At 37.8% G+C, this 21546-nt stretch overlaps 1 protein-coding gene across 1 annotated transcript in view; it reads right to left on the bottom strand.

Annotated features, from left to right (window-relative positions):
- The window catches only part of LOC116417797 (protein scarlet), a 129922-nt gene extending 121455 nt beyond the window's left edge, over positions 1 to 8467 (bottom strand). The window contains exon 1 of the mRNA XM_032602132.1: positions 8255 to 8467. Within this exon, the coding sequence (XP_032458023.1) occupies positions 8255 to 8467 (213 nt within the window). The remainder of the gene's footprint in view (positions 1 to 8254) is intronic.
- Positions 8468 to 21546: the final 13079 nt, after the last annotated feature.

Raw genomic sequence — 21546 nt, 5'->3', positions numbered from 1 at the left:
ATGTCAGTGAAGAACAGGGAGAACGATTTCATCAAGATATAAGTGTAATGGAGAATCGATACCAAGGAAGATGGAATGTCAACATGATGGCAGATTTTTGCTGGACACTGAAGAGAGACATTAAAACAAATAACAAAAAGAGAAAAAGAAACCCATTGCATAGGTCATTTGAAGTAAAAAGAGTTCGTTACAAGAGAAAAAAGGAGTAAAGAAAGACATCGAGAGTTACTAAGCTAGTAAAAAAAAAGCAAAATAATAAAAAAAATATAAACGAAAGCAACTTTTCTCTGTACACAAGGAAGATATTATGTGATTAAATAAGATTTTTTACAATTTTTCGGTATCTTTTTCCATTTTTGGAAAGTTTTTATATGACATTTTAATCGGTTTAAACTGTTTCTTCTCAGTTTGACCTTGAACTCACCTTGAACCTGACGAGATGGGGCCAAACTGATTCCGGATTCAGATTCAGCGACCAAAAAAACATAAATATATGGCATTTTAATTTTTTTAAACCTTTTCTTCTTAATTTGACCTCCAACTGACCTTGACCCTGACGTGATGGGGCCTAACTGACCTTATATTCGAATTCAGTGACCCGAAAAACATAAAGATAGATAGGTCTGATTTTTCGCGCAGACAACTTTTTTTATTTTGTGTGCCGGTGTAATTATTGCAATGAAAAAGAAGGCTGGTGGGGTAGATAATATTAGTGCAATAACTATCAAAACTTTATCTAAACATATATTAAGACCATTAGAGTATATATTTAATCTAAGCATACAGCAATCAATCTGGCCAAATGCACTAAAACAAGCGGATATTGTACCTATATATAAATCGGAAGACAATAGTCGTATTAATAATTATAGACCAATATCGCTAACTTCTAACATTGCCAAAGTATTTGAAAAAATCATATACAATAGACTTCATAATTTTATCATGAAACACAAAATAATATCTGATAAACAATTTGGCTTTATAAGAAAGAGAGGAACGAAAGACGCTCTTAACTGCCTAAAAAATATTATATATAGAAACCTAGATAAAAGTAAACCGATTATAACAGCCTTCTTAGATCTGGCTATAGCCTTCGATACTGTAGATCACAGTATACTGCTAGACAAATTAGAAGGATACGGTGTAAGAGTAGAAGCATTAAAATTACTGATTAGCTGTCTATCTGATAGGAAACAATGTGTAAAAATAAGTAACTGCAGGAGTGAGTACAAAGAAATTACGATAGGGGTTCCACAAGAAACCATACTTGGCTCTTTATTTTTCATATTATACATATGTTAATGACCTATTGATATATATGCAAAATGAAACTATATTATCTTACGCAGATGATACAGTTATCATTTCATGTGGTAACTCGTGGACAGCTGCACAAGAAAGATTAAATGAATATCTTCGTAAGGTGGCAATATGGCAAAACCTAAATAAATTATCGCTTAATGTAAACAAAACCGTATATATTGCATATGGAAATTACTGTGATAGTGTGCCTACCACCTTAAACATCAAAATTGGTGATAATGTAATAAATAGGGTAGACAGTAACAGATATTTAGGATTAATAATCGACTATTACAAGAAGTGGGATAAGCACATAAATTATATTATAAAATCAAGATATTTAATCTTTATTTTTATTTTATATTATGCCTTCTTTCAAAGTATTACAAACTATGGTATAATTGCATGGGGTGGGGCTTATAACAATTATTTAAATTTAATTCAAGGTATACAGAAGAAAATACTTTGAATTATAAATAAAAACTGTTATATAACACAGAACCAACCTCTACCTGTAAGGCAAATGTTCCAACTAGAGTGTATAGTATATCATTATAACGAGACAGATATATATATATATATATATATATATATATATATATATATATATATATATATATATATATATATATATATATATATATATATATATATATATATATATATATATATATATATAAAGTACAAATAAGACACGAAACAAGAATCTGCCATTGCCTAAAATTGATAAAACAGTAAGCAAAAAAAGCAGCTATTACGTGGCTGTGAGTGTATTTAACACTCTACCGAATGATCTCTAAGACCTACCAATAAGTAAACTCTATTATAAAAGAAAACTAAAGATGTTGATAGGAAATAATTAATCTAGATGTTATATATTTTAATATTGATAACTTTTTTATGAAAAGTTATAAGGGCATGATAGCGTTGATTGCGTTATCTTGGCTCTATATTGTAATTCGTCGTCTTCTTGTAATAATTTTTATGTAACACGCGAACGATTTTCTCGTTTTTCGTACCTATTAATAGGGACTAAAGTGACTCTTTTTTGACCGGCGGGCAAAAAAGTTATTTTAGCGGGCAATAATGGCCTTTATTGCCCGCTAAAAAGTCTTTATTGCCCGAAAAATTTTTTTTTTTTGTAAAAAAAAGTTGATTTTGATAATTTTGCATTATTTATTTATTTTATATAATGTTTGAACAAGACAAGAGCAAGGTTGCCGTGTCAAAAAATAGTCACATCAGTCCCTCTTAACACGTACGAAAAAACGCGAAAATACGTCCGCGCGTTACATAAAATATGGTGTGCACGAAGGGCTAAGTGGGCTTTTTGGCCTCGTGGATTTTGCAGTACTCGTCTGCGGCTCGTAAACGCCCTCGCCTTCGGCACGGGCTTACTCGCCTTGACTTGTACTGCAAAATCCACACTCGGCCTAAAAAAGCCCACTTTACGCCCTTGGTACACAATATAATATTATTGAGTCCAAGCATACTTGATGATATTTTCTGCTACTTCGTCCCAAGTATCTATAAACTTATGTCCAAGTAATGTTTGTCAAAGTCACTAGATAACTAACAAAATATTAGGTGATAATAAGCTACTTTATTCCCGCTTTTCAAGTCAAGAAAGTGACTTTTATGGTTAAGCCATATTTAAAAAAAAATTAAAATGAGGCAAAACATAAAACATTAAACGTAAGTAATAACTCTTCAAAAAATTTACAAGCAAATGTCCAAAACTGGAGTTTTAGCGCAAAATACTATGCAACTTTTTTACAATAGATTCTATTCGTAAACGTGTTCTTCCACTTTTCTATGACTTCATCTTTTGGCTCACTATTGTTTTGGAGCCACTCTTCGTCTTTCTCCACAAGGTCTATCTGAATATCTATAAAATAAACTGAGTTGTATAACGAAAAATTTGTGTGATATTTAAAAAAACAAAGTTGTAGTATATAATACCATTTGGCGATAAATCGTCTTTAGTGATTAACTTGACTGATGCAATTTTCCGACGAAGATTTAAATATTTTGTATACAGACACCCATTTGTATGAAAGACTTTATTTTTCTTTCCTTTGCGAAATGGACTATAAAAGGTTAAGCTGTATTCTTCTACAGTCTTCTTTGCTGGCTTGAAAATCTGGGTGCACTCTTTTGCAAGTTCCAGAAATCTTTCTCTTTTTGTACTGCAAATAAGATATAAATGTTCAATTAATTATTGTTATTATTATATACATTATCACTATACGCTAGTGTGCGTACGTGACAACATATAAGTAAAATGTATTATATACAGGGTGGGTCATTTTAATCAAACCAGTCTAATAACTCCTAAATTAAGCCATGAACAGAAAAATTGTTCAGATGAAAGTTGTCCAGGATCAAGGGGGACATCTTTTTGTGCAATTAGTTTTGACCTTGAACTCAAATTTCAAGGTCATTTGAAGGTCAAATTTTTTTTTTTTTTAAATAGGAACCCCTATTTTTGATAGCAGATTCGGAAATAACAGGAAATTTTACATCCGAAACGGTATTTCAAAATTTTTTTCATGACCTTCACAAGGTCATTTCAAGGTCAAATGTTAAGAAATACTGTAATTGCTATTTAATCGCATTTTCTGATAGAATAATCGTAGTTAATGTACTTTTATGATGAATATTCAAACCCAATGTGACAATGACCATGAAAATATTTACCTTGAAAACAAAATAATTCCCTAATTTCAGCTCTACCCAGGAGCAACGACGTGGACGTATTAGGATTATGTTCCCTTTGGGGTGCTTGTTTATCGTGAGTCCCCTTGCCTCTCACTGGGGTTCTTGTTTATCGTGAGTCCCCTTGCCTCTCACTTTACTATTTTATAATAAATGCTCAAAATTTCTTCCATTTGCTTGAAGACACAAATTTAACCTCCTTTGAAAATGCTGTAACGTCCTGAGCAAAACTTCTCTTGGGATCGCTGCACAAGCTCTGCGAATGCGGTCCATCATGTCATTTCTAGTCGTTGGCTGCTGTGCAAAACAAATATTTTTTAGATAGCCCCACAAGTAAAAATCAGGAGATGTCATGTCTGGTGAGTTTGATGGCCAGTTAATTGGACCTTCGCGACCAATCCATCTTCCATTATAATTTTCATTCAAAAATGTACGCACTGTTCGCGCAAAGTGGGGACCTGCACCATCCTGTTGAAACCACATTCTTCTTCTCTTTTCCAAGTCAACATCCCCTAAAAGCTCTAGCAGTCGATCTCTGAGCAATGTCAAATAGCTATTCTGGTTAACATTTTGACCCAAGAAATATGGCCCAATCAGGTAACCATTAATGATCCCACACCACACCATTAAACTCCATCGGTTTTGATGGTCAATAGCCCTGTACTAGTGGGGATTTACAGGTAACCAGTAGTGACTATTGTGCCTATTTAATTCGCCATCACTGCGAAATATAGCCTCGTCAGAAAACATAACAAATCTGAAAAAATCTGGATCATTTCGTAAAACTCCTAAAGCCCACTGGCAAAAGTTAATACGCATTAGAAAATGGCGTGGCCTCAGCTCATGAACTAATCTTATGTGGTAATCGTGATAGTGGAGATTATTGAGAATTCTCAATGCTGTTCTTCGTGGTATACCGATTTCTCTTTCAATTTGTCGACTACTAATTTGTGGATTGAGATGAACAGCTGCTAAGGCGGCTATAACATTAGGATCATTTTCGTTGTATTCGTGGTGACTGCGTTGATGACGAAGATGTCCATAACGAGCTCTTCGAAGTAATCTGAGTAATGTGGCGTGAGTAGGACGCCTTCTTAGAGGAAAGCATTCAGCGTAGAGTAGCACCGCGGCTCTGGCATTGTTTTGGGTTTCGCCTAAGATCATTATCATATTAACAATTTCATTGGATTGATAAAATCGCCCATGTTGAAAATTTTGTTTATAATAAGGAAAACTATTTTATTTACATTCACTCTTTATTGAAATTGAAACTAAACCAAAATAAGAAAGTGACAACAAAAAAAGGAGGAATTTTCAAACTGTATAATTTTTAAATCAAATTTGTAACTTCTTATTTTCTTACGTTAAGACATTGTGATTTAAATTGAAGACAGCGTGAGAACAATCGTTACAATTAATATTAGATTAAAGAAATTCAACTTAAAAAAAAACATCTAAACTGGATATGATGCACTTTGGCAAATACAATTATTAAAAATTTTTTTTAATATTACAAAAGCAAAATGCTGTTTAATATTTTATCTTAAATAATCTATTTTTTAACATCCTACCTTTATTGTTTAACCATTTTTTACGCTTTTGAAACGTTAAACTTTTACTTGACCCTGCTTCGACCGTGAATGAATCGACAACATTGATTTTTAACGTTCCATTTCCCACTCCCATTTTGAACTCAGATATTTAAAATTATCATCTTTACTTCAAAATTTACTTATGACCACTAAAAATTTGTTAACGAATGTTAAACAAGCATCCTAGTGAGAGGCAAGGGGACTCACGTTAAAAAAGCACCCCAAAGGTAACATAATCCTAATACGCCCACGTCATTGTTCCTGGGTAGCGCTGAAATTAGGGAATTATTTTGTTTTCAAGGTAAATATTTTCATGGTCATTGTCACATTGGGTTTGAATATTCATCATAAAAGTACATTAACTACGATTATTCTATCAGAAAATGCGATTAAATAGCAATTACAGTATTTCTTAACATTTGACCTTGAAATGACCTTGTGAAGGTCATGAAAAAAATTTTGAAATACCGTTTCGGATGTAAAATTTCCTGTTATTTCCGAATCTGCTATCAAAAATAGGGGTTCCTATTTAAAAAAAAAAAAAATTTGACCTTCAAATGACCTTGAAATTTGAGTTCAAGGTCAAAACTAATTGCACAAAAAGATGTCCCCCTTGATCCTGGACAACTTTCATCTGAACAATTTTTCTGTTCATGGCTTAATTTAGGAGTTATTAGACTGGTTTGATTAAAATGGCCCACCCTGTATGTTTAAAAACATATAGCTCGTTTCTGTAGTTTCAAACTCATGCTCTATAACTAAATCGGTTAATAGGTGCATGTCTACGATTTAATTAATCTTGAAATTTTCTGCCACTATCCTACCCTTTACTTTTTTTTTAATAACTCTGCGACACTCATTTTCCTTTCAGTTATTATTGAAATTATATTAGAAATCAATCATAAATAATTAAACATACACAAATATATTTATACATATAAATAAATAAATACTGACAAACTAATACGATCACACCAACTGTACTTCCAGTAACATTAACAACATTAACTTCATGTGCAACATTTAGAACATCAATTTCATGCGCAACATTTGTACTATATGAGTGTGAGTTAGCGATAGTGTTAGAAGTTTGTGAAGCTTCGACATTATTAGGGTTGCTCAAAGCAAAGGATAAAGGATCTTTTTTCTATTCATCAAAGCGAATCTTAAACTTTCTTCTAAAACCACATTCTTCGTTGCTAAATAGTTTGTTAAGAAAATCATTATCAATACTTTCGAAAAGCTCTTTGTCCACTCCGGCCACAGTCAACAATTAAAAGTTTTTTGAAACAGAATCATTTTAAAAATCTTAACGAACGAATGAATTATATTAGCAAAAAAATAAGTTATCTTTTTATGTCAGTTTATTCTGAAGATATAAGATTGTGAAGAACAATGTTCAATAATTCATTGCAATAAAAAACGTACTTAATGAAGGATAGAATTATTTTAAACCAGATAATAAAACGAAGAAATATATATTAATTGTTATTCCTTATATATCAAAACAAGTTATTTTAAAGCTGTATAAGATAATTTAGAGATTTCTCTACCATTGATTATAATAAAACTGGTTTAATGTCTGACATATTAAAAATTCCAAATATCGACAGAAAAAGGTTTAATAGAGCAACAACATTTTTTGTAAAACAATAATATAAATTCAACTGCATTAAAACCCCTAAAAAATCTCACGTGAGATCTTATTTGAGAATTCATACTAGAGATGCACTTATAGTATGTTAGACCAGCTTAATTTACAGTTGTATAAAAAATTTCAGTAGTCTACATGCCATAGTTTTAAAGAAAAGTGGTCGAATAGGCGTCACATGCAATATTTTAATCGACGAATAGCAGGGTCTAACAAGCGCACCAGCCTATTTTTTAAAAATCAGAATATAAACACCACTACTTTGATATTTAATAATAACATATTAGACCAGGTTATTTTATAGTTGTAAACGAAATTTCAGTGGTCTACATTCTATAGTTTTCAACAGAAAAGAGGTGTGGTTATTATTTTATATAAGAAGCTGGTGTGCACATTAAACCTTGCCCATCTTACTTTTGGTTTTCTATTGTCATTCATTCACAATAGTTAGATCATCAGGGCATTTTCTCTTTTTTTTCACATAATGCCTAATAAATCGCTTGATCTATGGATAATTAATCGTCGTCTAATCGCAAAATTGAAGATTAAATATATTATTATGCGTACTTACTTTCAAATCTTTCAATGAATTGATCAAAATTCCATGTCTTGAAAATAATCCTTGTAAATTCGCCCATTATACTATCTTTGAATTGTCACAAATATAAATTTTCATAAATTATTCCGAAACACAGCTGCTTCTTTATTCTGAACAATAATATCTACTTAAGCGCGAAGAGTAATTTTAACCTAAGCGATGCTTCAGTCACCCGAAACTAACAATTCAGTAGATTTTACTAGTCTGTATTAGCATTGATTGAAGAGGCGCCTTCTGTAGGTTTACTGAAGTCGCTTTAGTAGATTCAACGTTTTTTTCTTTCTTTGTGTACGAACGATTCGATCGTGAGCTTCCAGGCTTGTCGTCGTAGATTGTAATATTTTGTTTGCTTCTGGAAGGCTTGTATAAGATTCGTTTTTACGAACTCGCATGCTTCTTGTAGTCATTCCAAACGGGGGTCTGTTCACAAGTCGTTTGGACGTGATTCATTGAGACTTCTTGAAGTGTTAGTTCTCGTCCGTAGTTCAGGTAGGCTAGAGAGAATCCGGTTGATTTTGAGATGGCGGAGTTGAAGGCGAAGGTTAATTCATTGATATACTTGTCCCACTGGTTGTGTTTCTTTTTTGAAAATTGTGCTATCATTGTTTTCAGAACTCTGTTTGTCCTCTCGACTAGGTTACATTGCGGTGTGTATGGTGGCGTTATCAGTGTTTTATCCCGTAGATTTTTAGCAGTTGGTAAGTTCTTTGCTTATGAACTGTTTTCCGTTGTCGCTGGTCAAACGCCTTAAACGGAGTTACCGTTTGAGGATCGCGGAAGGGGTCCGATTATAATGACAATGATGGTCTGCCAAGGAGCATCAGGGATGTGTGGTTGCATTAGGCCTGGTTTTCGCCGTTGTTCTGCTTTGCACTGCTGACAGGTTGGACAGTTTCTTACGTATATTGCGTTTTTTGGAACATCCCTGGTTAGTAGTACCACTGGGCGAGTCGGTTGACGGTTTTTCTATCCCCAGGTGGCATGCTGTTGGATGGTCGTGATTTTCTTGTAAGATTTGTATCCTGCAGTTAGTCGGAACGCGGAGTTTCCAGTCATCGTTTTCGGTAGTGTTGTTAAAGTCCAGCCTGCTTATTATGCGTCTGTATACCTTATCGTTGATGATTGTGTAGTCTGGGAGCTCTGTCGGTTTTGTTTTTAGTTGGTCGAGAAGTTTCCTATACCATCGGCACGATGTCTGGATTGTATCGACCGGTATTTTCAGCCTCGATAGCATGTCTGCGATTACGTTTTCCGATCCTTTTCGGTATTTGATCTCGAAGTCGTATTGCTGAAGCTCGAGTGCCCATCGGGCTAGTCTGCCAGAGGGATTGTCGATCTTATGAAATCACTGCAGTGCTTGGTGGTCAGTGATTATCGTGAAGCGGTATCCTTTTACGTAACTTCGTAGTTTTTGAATACCCCATACTACTGCCAGACGTTCTAGTTCCGTGACCATGTAGTTTCTTCCGGCTTTGTTGAGGGATCGGCTTACGTAGGCTATTACTCTTTCTGCACCGTCTATTTCTTGGGTTAACACTGCGCCTAATCCAGTGGTGCTGGCATCGGTTTGAAGGATAAACGGTTTCTCAAAGTCGGGGCATGCAAGTATAGGTGTCGGTACTAGGAGTTTTTTAGTTTTTCGAAAGCCCTGTTTTGGTCCTCTCCTTGTTGCCATCGGCGGGAATGTGATAGAAGATCGTTAAGTGGAGCGGTCAGTATTGCAGCGTTTGGTATAAATCTTCAGTACTACTTTATCATGCCCAGAAAGCGGCGGAGGGCTCGTCGGTTCGTTGGTACTGGCATGTCAGTAATGGCACGGATTTTTTCTGGGTCGGTGTAAATGCCGTCTTTGTCGATAACGTGACCGAAGTAGATGAGAGATTCCACGCAGAATTTGCATTTTTGGAGATTTATTTGTAAATTGGCTTCCCTTAGGCGGCGGAATACTTCGCTTAGATGTTTGAGATGGTTTTCGAAAGTATCGCTTGCGATGACGATGTCGTCGAGGTAGGCAAAAGCGTAGGGCTCCAGTTATGGTCCAATGACTAGGCTTAGTAACTTCTAAAATGTAGTTGGGGCTGAGTGAAGGTCGAATGGAAGGACACGGAATCGGAGTAGTCCTCATCCCGGTGCGAGAAAAGCTGTTATCGGTTTACTTTCTTTGGTGAGTTCCACCTGCTAGTAGCCGTTTTTGAGATCGATTGTAGATAAGTATCTTGCTTCTCGTAGTTTATCGATCGTAGCGTTTATTTGTGGGAGAGGGTAGGCGTCTTTTTCACATGCTTCGTTGACCTTTTTGAAGTTTGCGCAAAATCGTGGGTCACCGTTCTTTTTTCGGGCTATGACGACAGGTGAACTCCACGCGCTGTCGGATTGCTTCATGACATCTTCTTTTAGTCCCTTATCCACTTCGTCATTGATAATCTTCTGCATAGCTGGATTGTGCAGCCAGTAGCTTTATTTGATTAATGTAGGATCTATTAATTTGATATGATGTTTTAATAGTGAAGTGCATCCTGTCACGTTCTCAAATTTTCGTAGTTCGGTTTTGAGAAATTTCTCTAGGATTCTCGATTATTCCGGGTTGTTTGCTCTGACGCCTCCACGGCAACATATTTCACAATTTTGTGAAATAAGGAATGTCTGGGATGGCGGTGGTGTGACTGGATTGATGTGGTGGCCGAAAAGGGATGCTTTGTACCGAATTTTTAATAGGATGTAGAATCCCAGAATTATCTCGCGAAGCATGGACGCTAAAATGAAGAAGGAGTTGTTGACTTTCCGCTCCATGACTTCTACGACTGCTTCCGTATTACTGTTGATATCTATTTCTTTGCCTTTCGCCATTCTTGCAGCCAGGTGTTCCGGGTTTGTAGGCCATTTTAGTCTGCGGCAGTGACTTGCGATGCCTTCGTTAGAAAGGAAGATGCGGCACCCAAGTCTATGAGGGCTGTTACTCTCCGTTCACCTATTTTTACTGCAATGGCCGTCCGTCCATCCTTTAATTTAGAGGAGGGGTCGCACTCCCTAGTGATCCCTCCTTTTTTTTTGTTTTCCGGTTTCTTACACGGACATTTCATAGAGAAAACCCCGTCTTTTCGGCAGTAGGAGTAGAATAATCGTCTTGGGTTTTTGCATGCCCGTCGGCTGTGTCCTGGTTAAGAGTAAGGCCTATCGGAGGCAGTTTGATGGCCAGTTAATTGGACCTTCGCGACCAATCCATCTTCCATTATAATTTTCATTCAAAAATGTACGCACTGTTCGCGCAAAGTGGGGACCTGCACCATCCTGTTGAAACCACATTCTTCTTCTCTTTTCCAAGTCAACATCCCCTAAAAGCTCTAGCAGTCGATCTCTGAGCAATGTCAAATAGCTATTCTGGTTAACATTTTGACCCAAGAAATATGGCCCAATCAGGTAACCATTAATGATCCCACACCACACCATTAAACTCCATCGGTTTTGATGGTCAATAGCCCTGTACTAGTGGGGATTTACAGGTAACCAGTAGTGACTATTGTGCCTATTTAATTCGCCATCACTGCGAAATATAGCCTCGTCAGAAAACATAACAAATCTGAAAAAATCTGGATCATTTCGTAAAACTCCTAAAGCCCACTGGCAAAAGTTAATACGCATTAGAAAATGGCGTGGCCTCAGCTCATGAACTAATCTTATGTGGTAATCGTGATAGTGGAGATTATTGAGAATTCTCAATGCTGTTCTTCGTGGTATACCGATTTCTCTTTCAATTTGTCGACTACTAATTTGTGGATTGAGATGAACAGCTGCTAAGGCGGCTATAACATTAGGATCATTTTCGTTGTATTCGTGGTGACTGCGTTGATGACGAAGATGTCCATAACGAGCTCTTCGAAGTAATCTGAGTAATGTGGCGTGAGTAGGACGCCTTCTTAGAGGAAAGCATTCAGCGTAGAGTAGCACCGCGGCTCTGGCATTGTTTTGGGTTTCGCCTAAGATCATTATCATATTAACAATTTCATTGGATTGATAAAATCGCCCATGTTGAAAATTTTGTTTATAATAAGGAAAACTATTTTATTTACATTCACTCTTTATTGAAATTGAAACTAAACCAAAATAAGAAAGTGACAACAAAAAAAGGAGGAATTTTCAAACTGTATAATTTTTAAATCAAATTTGTAACTTCTTATTTTCTTACGTTAAGACATTGTGATTTAAATTGAAGACAGCGTGAGAACAATCGTTACAATTAATATTAGATTAAAGAAATTCAACTTAAAAAAAAACATCTAAACTGGATATGATGCACTTTGGCAAATACAATTATTAAAAATTTTTTTTAATATTACAAAAGCAAAATGCTGTTTAATATTTTATCTTAAATAATCTATTTTTTAACATCCTACCTTTATTGTTTAACCATTTTTTACGCTTTTGAAACGTTAAACTTTTACTTGACCCTGCTTCGACCGTGAATGAATCGACAACATTGATTTTTAACGTTCCATTTCCCACTCCCATTTTGAACTCAGATATTTAAAATTATCATCTTTACTTCAAAATTTACTTATGACCACTAAAAATTTGTTAACGAATGTTAAACAAGCATCCTAGTGAGAGGCAAGGGGACTCACGTTAAAAAAGCACCCCAAAGGTAACATAATCCTAATACGCCCACGTCATTGTTCCTGGGTAGCGCTGAAATTAGGGAATTATTTTGTTTTCAAGGTAAATATTTTCATGGTCATTGTCACATTGGGTTTGAATATTCATCATAAAAGTACATTAACTACGATTATTCTATCAGAAAATGCGATTAAATAGCAATTACAGTATTTCTTAACATTTGACCTTGAAATGACCTTGTGAAGGTCATGAAAAAAATTTTGAAATACCGTTTCGGATGTAAAATTTCCTGTTATTTCCGAATCTGCTATCAAAAATAGGGGTTCCTATTTAAAAAAAAAAAAAATTTGACCTTCAAATGACCTTGAAATTTGAGTTCAAGGTCAAAACTAATTGCACAAAAAGATGTCCCCCTTGATCCTGGACAACTTTCATCTGAACAATTTTTCTGTTCATGGCTTAATTTAGGAGTTATTAGACTGGTTTGATTAAAATGGCCCACCCTGTATGTTTAAAAACATATAGCTCGTTTCTGTAGTTTCAAACTCATGCTCTATAACTAAATCGGTTAATAGGTGCATGTCTACGATTTAATTAATCTTGAAATTTTCTGCCACTATCCTACCCTTTACTTTTTTTTTAATAACTCTGCGACACTCATTTTCCTTTCAGTTATTATTGAAATTATATTAGAAATCAATCATAAATAATTAAACATACACAAATATATTTATACATATAAATAAATAAATACTGACAAACTAATACGATCACACCAACTGTACTTCCAGTAACATTAACAACATTAACTTCATGTGCAACATTTAGAACATCAATTTCATGCGCAACATTTGTACTATATGAGTGTGAGTTAGCGATAGTGTTAGAAGTTTGTGAAGCTTCGACATTATTAGGGTTGCTCAAAGCAAAGGATAAAGGATCTTTTTTCTATTCATCAAAGCGAATCTTAAACTTTCTTCTAAAACCACACACAGACGTGATTCATTGAGACTTCTTGAAGTGTTAGTTCTCGTCCGTAGTTCAGGTAGGCTAGAGAGAATCCGGTTGATTTTGAGATGGCGGAGTTGAAGGCGAAGGTTAATTCATTGATATACTTGTCCCACTGGTTGTGTTTCTTTTTTGAAAATTGTGCTATCATTGTTTTCAGAACTCTGTTTGTCCTCTCGACTAGGTTACATTGCGGTGTGTATGGTGGCGTTATCAGTGTTTTATCCCGTAGATTTTTAGCAGTTGGTAAGTTCTTTGCTTATGAACTGTTTTCCGTTGTCGCTGGTCAAACGCCTTAAACGGAGTTACCGTTTGAGGATCGCGGAAGGGGTCCGATTATAATGACAATGATGGTCTGCCAAGGAGCATCAGGGATGTGTGGTTGCATTAGGCCTGGTTTTCGCCGTTGTTCTGCTTTGCACTGCTGACAGGTTGGACAGTTTCTTACGTATATTGCGTTTTTTGGAACATCCCTGGTTAGTAGTACCACTGGGCGAGTCGGTTGACGGTTTTTCTATCCCCAGGTGGCATGCTGTTGGATGGTCGTGATTTTCTTGTAAGATTTGTATCCTGCAGTTAGTCGGAACGCGGAGTTTCCAGTCATCGTTTTCGGTAGTGTTGTTAAAGTCCAGCCTGCTTATTATGCGTCTGTATACCTTATCGTTGATGATTGTGTAGTCTGGGAGCTCTGTCGGTTTTGTTTTTAGTTGGTCGAGAAGTTTCCTATACCATCGGCACGATGTCTGGATTGTATCGACCGGTATTTTCAGCCTCGATAGCATGTCTGCGATTACGTTTTCCGATCCTTTTCGGTATTTGATCTCGAAGTCGTATTGCTGAAGCTCGAGTGCCCATCGGGCTAGTCTGCCAGAGGGATTGTCGATCTTATGAAATCACTGCAGTGCTTGGTGGTCAGTGATTATCGTGAAGCGGTATCCTTTTACGTAACCTCGTAGTTTTTGAATACCCCATACTACTGCCAGACGTTCTAGTTCCGTGACCATGTAGTTTCTTCCGGCTTTGTTGAGGGATCGGCTTACGTAGGCTATTACTCTTTCTGCACCGTCTATTTCTTGGGTTAACACTGCGCCTAATCCAGTGGTGCTGGCATCGGTTTGAAGGATAAACGGTTTCTCAAAGTCGGGGCATGCAAGTATAGGTGTCGGTACTAGGAGTTTTTTAGTTTTTCGAAAGCCCTGTTTTGGTCCTCTCCTTGTTGCCATCGGCGGGAATGTGATAGAAGATCGTTAAGTGGAGCGGTCAGTATTGCAGCGTTTGGTATAAATCTTCAGTACTACTTTATCATGCCCAGAAAGCGGCGGAGGGCTCGTCGGTTCGTTGGTACTGGCATGTCAGTAATGGCACGGATTTTTTCTGGGTCGGTGTAAATGCCGTCTTTGTCGATAACGTGACCGAAGTAGATGAGAGATTCCACGCAGAATTTGCATTTTTGGAGATTTATTTGTAAATTGGCTTCCCTTAGGCGGCGGAATACTTCGCTTAGATGTTTGAGATGGTTTTCGAAAGTATCGCTTGCGATGACGATGTCGTCGAGGTAGGCAAAAGCGTAGGGCTCCAGTTATGGTCCAATGACTAGGCTTAGTAACTTCTAAAATGTAGTTGGGGCTGAGTGAAGGTCGAATGGAAGGACACGGAATCGGAGTAGTCCTCATCCCGGTGCGAGAAAAGCTGTTATCGGTTTACTTTCTTTGGTGAGTTCCACCTGCTAGTAGCCGTTTTTGAGATCGATTGTAGATAAGTATCTTGCTTCTCGTAGTTTATCGATCGTAGCGTTTATTTGTGGGAGAGGGTAGGCGTCTTTTTCACATGCTTCGTTGACCTTTTTGAAGTTTGCGCAAAATCGTGGGTCACCGTTCTTTTTTCGGGCTATGACGACAGGTGAACTCCACGCGCTGTCGGATTGCTTCATGACATCTTCTTTTAGTCCCTTATCCACTTCGTCATTGATAATCTTCTGCATAGCTGGATTGTGCAGCCAGTAGCTTTATTTGATTAATGTAGGATCTATTAATTTGATATGATGTTTTAATAGTGAAGTGCATCCTGTCACGTTCTCAAATTTTCGTAGTTCGGTTTTGAGAAATTTCTCTAGGATTCTCGATTATTCCGGGTTGTTTGCTCTGACGCCTCCACGGCAACATATTTCACAATTTTGTGAAATAAGGAATGTCTGGGATGGCGGTGGTGTGACTGGATTGATGTGGTGGCCGAAAAGGGATGCTTTGTACCGAATTTTTAATAGGATGTAGAATCCCAGAATTATCTCGCGAAGCATGGACGCTAAAATGAAGAAGGAGTTGTTGACTTTCCGCTCCATGACTTCTACGACTGCTTCCGTATTACTGTTGATATCTATTTCTTTGCCTTTCGCCATTCTTGCAGCCAGGTTTTCCGGGTTTGTAGGCCATTTTAGTCTGCGGCAGTGACTTGCGATGCCTTCGTTAGAAAGGAAGATGCGGCACCCAAGTCTATGAGGGCTGTTACTCTCCGTTCACCTATTTTTACTGCAATGGCCGTCCGTCCATCCTTTAATTTAGAGGAGGGGTCGCACTCCCTAGTGATCCCTCCTTTTTTTTTGTTTTCCGGTTTCTTACACGGACATTTCATAGAGAAAACCCCGTCTTTTCGGCAGTAGGAGTAGAATAATCGTCTTGGGTTTTTGCATGCCCGTCGGCTGTGTCCTGGTTAAGAGTAAGGCCTATCGGAGGCAGCTATATTCACGTAAGCTTGCCTGTATGTTTTTGTATATACGGTTAAGCTGCTGCTCGTTCGAGTAGCCTCCTTTACGACGCATGAGTGTTTGTAGAGCCGTAACGTAAAAGCGTGCTTTTTCGTTTTTCCTCTGTTTCCGTTCAAAGATCTGTTCTTCCAGGTTATCTTCTTGATCCACTCCAGTGGTTCGTCTTTGAATAGTTCGGGAGTTTGTATGATGCTTGCAATTCCGATACACGGTCTAGGAAAGCGTACAGGTCCTTAATTCTTGTTTTCGCACAGGGCTGATAATATTTCGGTCGGTATGGTTGGTGTGGGTTGGGATTTACCCCTCCAAGCCACGATAAGCGGGTTATTCGGATTACTGTTTGCGAATTCCTGTAGCCTTTTGCGCATGTCTTCTAATGTCCCGTCAGTTTCGAGTTCTAGCTCTCTGAGCTTGCTGGAGATGTCGGCCTTCAGGAGATTTTGGATCCATGACATTTTATTCGGTTAGAGTGTACGAAAAAGAGCAAAGTTTACAGTTTCGATTAGTGTCGAGAAGATAGGGATCTGTCTTAATTGTAAAGAGAGACTTTTGAAGTGAATACTTCTATAGGCTTGCCGGAAAAATATTTTACCGGAGAGTGAATCGGCGAGCGGCGACTGTCACGGCGGCGCAACAGACCGATTGTCACGAAAGCAGCGCAGCTCTCTCCCCCCACTCTCCCCAGCTCTTCCTTTACAAATCAGCCGCACATATTTACACACGCTGCAAGCGGAGGAAGGAAAAATCAGATAGGTTACCTAAACGGAATCATCTGAAAGAGGAAAAAGAAAGAGGAGGAGACAGAATAGAGTCGAGAAAGGAAAAAAAGAGCTGAAGAGGAAATAGGCTGGTTGATAAGGAAGAATAAAGCTCTCAAACTACACTACTATGATCTCAAAGAAAAATTCTTAGCATTAGATAGTTTTACTAGGAATAGAAGTATTATTATACCAAAAACAAATAAGAGAATCAGCAATAAGAACAGCTATATGAAAGCAATAAATGTATATAATGAGCTTCCTAATCGACTAAAAGTATTAAATATAAATAAATACCCTCAAAAGAAAATCATAAAAGACTGGATACGATACAACTGTTAGAAAAATAATAAAAGAAAAAAATTGTTTCTGTATGCAATACACAAATTTGTTATTAGAAGCTAATGCCAAATGTATATATCTTAGTTTTAAGTTTTAATTTTAAGTTTTGTTTATATTTTTCTTTTTCCTTTGTAACCAGACTGCGAACAGGTAATTTTATTTACCTCTGCAGGTTTCCAGGTATGAAATACATACCTTGTAAAATTCTTCTGGTAATAATAAATAATAAATAAATAAATAAATAAACACAGAAAGGTGGAACGGAACAGACAAGATGGGAGAAACGAGGAGGAACAAAGTCTAGCAGCACGTGGTGGCAGAGAGGTTAGATTACAGCGCATGCAGAGAAAGATAAAAAGAGTGATAGAGCAAGTCAAAAAAGAGCAGTGAAGAGATGGCAAGATTTGAGAGAAGGCTAGAGAGTGAGACAAAAGATCTAAGAGAGGAGGTAAAAGAGTGGAAGGTAAAACTACAACTAGAGAGAGGGAAAAGAGAAGCGGATGAAAGAAAGATGACGGATTTGGAAGGAGATGTGGTTATTCTGAAGGAGAAGCTAAGAGAAGAAAGAAGAGAGAGGAAGAGAATGCAGAGAATGATTGGAGATATAAAAGGCAGCTTGAGGAAAGTGGAAAGTAAGACAAGGTGAGAAGAGGGGACAAAGTGACCGGTGAATGATAAGGTGAAGATAAAAAGTGAGGTTAGGCTAGTGAGAGCGAGCAAAAGGAAAAGGGACAAGGAAGAAAAGAGCAAAGTGTGATAGAGGCCTAATCCTGCACAGAGGAAACAAGTTGGACGAAAAGAAAGATCTGTACGAGTGATTGGAGGAGTTTTTACAAGGGACATGCTGGGAAGTGGAGAAGATGCAGAATGTGAATACATAAAAAAAATCTTTTCCTCGAAGGAGGAGTTGGAAGAAATATGGAAGAAAAGGGACAAGGTCAACGCAGAAGGCAAAGTGAAACTGGAGCAATGGATGAATAGAGGGGAGAGAATAGCAAGGAGGATGGTCATAGATAATATAGAAAGTAGGAAAGAAGCAGCAAAAAGAAACGGGAAAGAGGATCGAATAGGTGAGAAGGATTAAAAAGGCGCGACCGGAGGTGAGAAGGGATGAAGAAGAGGAGAGAGCCTTGAGGAGAAAGAAGGAAGACTAAAGTTTTAAAATGCAATTAAACAAACTGTATAATATTAGCTAAGTTTATACGAGAGAAAATGTAAATATTGTATATACTTAAAGTGTAATCAATAAACTTTTAATAATAATAATAATAATATTTACGTCATTATAAACAAGACAAAATTTGAAATTAAATCGAAAAACATGGTTAAAGCAGTAGATTACTGCTATAAAAATGTCTTCGCATTGCGAACTGATTTCGCATATGAATGCAAGCACGTCTGAAGTTATTTGCAATGATTTGTTTATAATCATGAATTAAATTCATGTCAGAAATGTAGGATAGTTGATATATTAATTGATGACAATTAATAAATAACTAATTTAATATAAGTGAAATCAAAATCAGTATTGTATTGTCGATATTATTATGATTTTAAATTTCATTCTTTACCTCTTAAAAATTACTTCTTTAAAATAATAACTATTGTTTAAAATAATATTTATAACAAGTAATTGTAGTGCTGAGAGTATCGTATAGGACCACTTGGGTCTCTTCCTAGTCACGGCTCTGCACATGCCCGGGTCCTTGGCGCGTCGGTGCTCGCTCTCACTCGCCAGTTCGTCCACGACTCTCCGAGAGAGAACACATATTATACGCTAGATCGTTTAACGCTATTTATTCAATAAACGACTTTCCACGAGACTCTCCGTGTTCATTATTTACTCAGTCTCACCACCTAACTTCCATCATGTAGTTTTTTAAAATAATAATAATTAATTGATAGTATACAGTATTTATATTAATGATGATTGATTTGAAAAAAGAAATGTTAATGTTAGCTTTAGAGTTTTACAGCGATACAAGTATATCTAGAAAAGTTGCGAACTGTTCATTCAGTAGAAACTACGCGAGCAACTTCAGTTGAATTAAGTTGATAGCCTGTTACTTGAGCGCTCAGGTTAAATTTACTTAAATCTTGAGTAAACTTAACGTTTTTTTTTCTCCGTGTAATGAAACGTGCTCACACTTTATCAAACAAAGCAGAGCATCGCAACGCTAAATTAGATCCCAAGTACGAAGGACCGTTCATTGTTTACAAACAACGGTCGCCAGTCGTATACGATCTAAAAGCTAAGTCAGGAAAATTCCTACGAAACATTCACATCGACGACTTAAGGGAATTCCACGAAAAGTAAACCGACTCGAAAGCCGATTTGGTCAAGGCCTGCGTAATTTCATCAGTCAGTCTGAAACCTTCAAGAATGTCGGACACTACAGAACGCAAAGCCGTAAGACCTAAAATCATTACTCCGAAGCAGCGGCCACCAGTAGCAGAGATGCAATCCACTAGCCACCAGATCACCCCACCCCTTCCAACACCGGAATCCAGGCTAGCGAAAAGACGTCCCCCGACATATCTATCATTGAGTTGATCAGACGTCCGAAGCCATGCCGCCAGCGTTACCCAACACCAGAAACGTCGACTGGCCCAGAGGCCGGCTATTTCACAAACGGCTGAACTCCTCGGCAGATAGATCTGTAAGGATGGCCCTACTACCAGAAGGGGAGAACTCTCCATACCGGTAGGCGCAAGGAAGTGGCGCCAGCGTCGAGACGGTCTAAGGAGGGTCCTGAAACTGAATAAAGCCGGAAACTTAACCTACGTGGGAGCTTGGCAGCAGGAAGCGTAAGTCCCATCACTCCTACATATCTCCTCCCCCCCCCTCCCGAGAAAGAGGTAAGTGTACGCTCACGTATACCGCACTAGTAGTTACGAACCCGACCGATAGGCGGCGAGCGTACAAACGAGTTCATATCACGACACTAGTTCCGCGCTCGCCTGTCAGGTGGATACAGCGCAAGTGGAGCATGGCGCACAGACAATCCACAACGCATTTAGCTAACTGATAGTAGGGTAACGGATAAACGGGCTCTTATAGTAGCGGGCTCGCCAAGAGCGGCATCGAGTGATCACTGCTTTTTGGTATGCTCTTGTGTTTACGTAAGAGTCAATAGTGAACTCTCGCCATCGACTGGCAGAGTGCAACCTCCAGTCTTGGGTTAACGGGTGGGACCCTTAGCCCCTAAGGACTACCTGAGTTGGCCGTCAGTTAAGTAGTCATTTACATTTCCGATAACCGATACCGTACCGTTTATACTAGCTTAATCACCCGAACTTCTAAATCATCTTCCCGGAAAACGGTATAGCAGTCCATGTGCTTCATCGCTGTAAAGCGCAACCCGCGTGTGAAGTACGCTGCACTACCGGCCACCTTATAGTGCGGCTTACTCACAGAGCTACACCTACAAGGTCAATTAAGCAAAAATATGTTCCGGTCTCCAGGAAAATAGAGGATTAAATACACGAGTAGGTGAAAGCCATGCTCGCTGCAGGAATAATCGGGCCCTCGAACTGTGCTTTCACGAGCCCAGCGGTTATCACGAGAAAAGCAAATCGAAAATATCACTTTTGCGTGGATTTCAGAAAAGTAAACGCGATCACACGTAGTGACGCATATTCACTGCCGCAAATTAATGCAATATTGAGAAAGTAGCAACAAGCGCGTTACATTTCGACCACCGATCTAAGTAGCGCGTACGTGCAGATACTGCTAAGCGAAGAGAGCAAGCAGTATACAGTTTTTACGGTGCCTGGACTGGGACTTTTTCAGTCCAAGCATCTCCCCTTTGGTTTGTCTGAGGCTAAAGCCATGTTCCAATGGCTTATAGATAAGATAATTACGCCAGAACTGCAGCCACATCCTTTTTCCCATTTAGACGACGTGATTGTCGCAACAAAAACTTACGAGGACTACGTCAAAGTCCTAGAACGCGTGCTTAAAAGAATAAAAGAAGCAAGATTGACTGTTACAGAGAGAGGAGCATGTTTTGCAAGAAGGAGGTGAAGTACCTCGGCATACTCTTCAACAGAGACGGCTTCAGACCTGATCCGGAGAAGATCGCTCCGATCATAAACTTCCCACAGCCGAATAATTTAAAACAACTGAGGCGTTTCCACAGCATGGCATTGTGTTACAGTCAATTTATAGAAGGCTACGCAGCATTGGCTGAGCCATTGAC

Source organism: Nasonia vitripennis, assembly GCF_009193385.2.
Source record: "Nasonia vitripennis strain AsymCx chromosome 5 unlocalized genomic scaffold, Nvit_psr_1.1 chr5_random0002, whole genome shotgun sequence".
Lineage (NCBI taxonomy): Eukaryota > Metazoa > Arthropoda > Insecta > Hymenoptera > Pteromalidae > Nasonia > Nasonia vitripennis.
The sequence above is the reverse complement of the archived record's forward strand: the minus strand, read 5'-3'. Positions and strand labels throughout refer to the sequence as shown.